Raw genomic sequence first — 1,569 nt, 5'->3', positions numbered from 1 at the left:
TCTTGCATCACAACTACAAAGGAAAATGGTATCCCGTCTGTCACTCGACCGTCAGGAAAATTGCGTCATCTTGGGCTTTGGAAATTTGTCAAATGGAGATCGATCCCGAAATTGAGTAAGTTATTTATCTTTTAGAGATAAAATTCTATGTCATCTACTGATATTGAACTTTGAATAATGCTCAATGTAGCTCCTAAAAATCAAATCCTAATGCCCAGGGCCACAAGTGAGCTTATTTGGATCAATCTTGGTTTAAACTGAGTAAAAAAAGGGCGCTAAACTCAGTTTATACTGTGAAAAAGTTAAACCTAGAAAATCGGGGGTTAGTCGTTCCAGAAATGTTTTGACTGTATCCACCATGTTGTATCTCTGTACTCAATGTAGCTTCTCTTAGAACTTAGAAGTATAATGATAATGGACCAAGAGAGTCAAGAGACATGTGATAAAAAAGAAAAATCGTAAGGTACCACATCAATCCGGTAATTATCTTTGGTTTCGGTTGTGTTTACAGTGGCAGTTTTATTGAGAGATTGCAGCTTTCCTAGAGATCCACTGCTTACTTACTTTTCGTGTCCGGCTATACTTGATTTCCCCAATGTTTCGCTGCAGCTATTGCAACAATTCTTTTCAAGATAGAATAGGATAGAATAGAATATACCTTGGTTATCCTGCCCAAATAGGACTGAAAAGTCCCTTTACCCCAGCAGTCTAAACAAGGTCTCGTATATTTGATGGGTTAAAGAATAATAATACATACAACTAACAATTCAATAAAAACTCTTCACATCAAAAAGACCTTGCTTAACTAGGAAAAAAAGGTAAATGTAAATTAATAGTGGTAGTAGAGAATGACAATGAAATAAAATACAACAGGTGAAGATAGGTAAAGTTGTAGATTTTTTATCGCTCCTAATGTTATTTGTCAACATAAAATTTCCTTTCTGACTTTCAGATCAGTTCAAGTCCTCTCCAAACCCCAAGACGTCCCCTACGAAGGACTATTCATTCAGGAAACTTTAGAAGGACTCACGCTAGTCGATAGATGTGAAGTGAACCAAATGGTGGCCTATGTCCAGTGTCCCAAACCGACGTGTGGCTCCAGACTTGACTTGAAGTCACCTCTAGCCAGGTCCCAGGAGCGAATGACCCGGGCCTTGAATATGAATGCCGAAGATTTCTACGCTCAACAACAATATGGACAACAACAACAACAACAATATGGAGAGCACCCGTAAGTACTTGGAATTTGTATTGACAATGATTTGAACATAAAAACTACAAATGAACAACATTTGAACAAAATGTTCCTGGCATACATGTGTGACGTCTTGAAAAAGAATGTTTGACTTTTTTTTTATTAAGTTTCATATTTTTAAAGATCAATAATGAAAGTGCTAGTAGCTTCCAGACCGTGAAGACAGAAGTAAATTTCTCATCGCCTCTTTTTTAACACTAGTCTTGTCCTAGCACTGAAACAATATCTATTCTATGCGAACCATTTCTCCCATTCTTTCAAAAGTTCCCAGTTTTCCTTTTCTTCACTAACTCGCTGACTTCCTATTTCAGCTC

At 37.2% G+C, this 1,569-nt stretch overlaps 1 protein-coding gene across 1 annotated transcript; it reads left to right on the top strand.

Moving 5' to 3' along the window:
* Positions 1 to 6: 6 nt before the first annotated feature.
* On the top strand, positions 7 to 1,235 carry LOC103522843. Its single transcript, XM_008487931.3, has 2 exons — positions 7 to 115; positions 953 to 1,235. The coding sequence occupies exons 1-2, from the start codon at positions 93 to 95 to the stop codon at positions 1,233 to 1,235; spliced, it is 306 nt and encodes a 101-aa protein (XP_008486153.1). The 5' UTR covers positions 7 to 92.
* Positions 1,236 to 1,569: the final 334 nt, after the last annotated feature.

This window comes from Diaphorina citri, unplaced genomic scaffold (assembly GCF_000475195.1).
Source record: "Diaphorina citri unplaced genomic scaffold, Diaci psyllid genome assembly version 1.1 scaffold11897, whole genome shotgun sequence".
Classification (NCBI taxonomy): domain Eukaryota; kingdom Metazoa; phylum Arthropoda; class Insecta; order Hemiptera; family Psyllidae; genus Diaphorina; species Diaphorina citri.
Note: the sequence above shows the minus strand (reverse complement) of the source record. Positions and strands in the feature narration are given on the sequence as shown.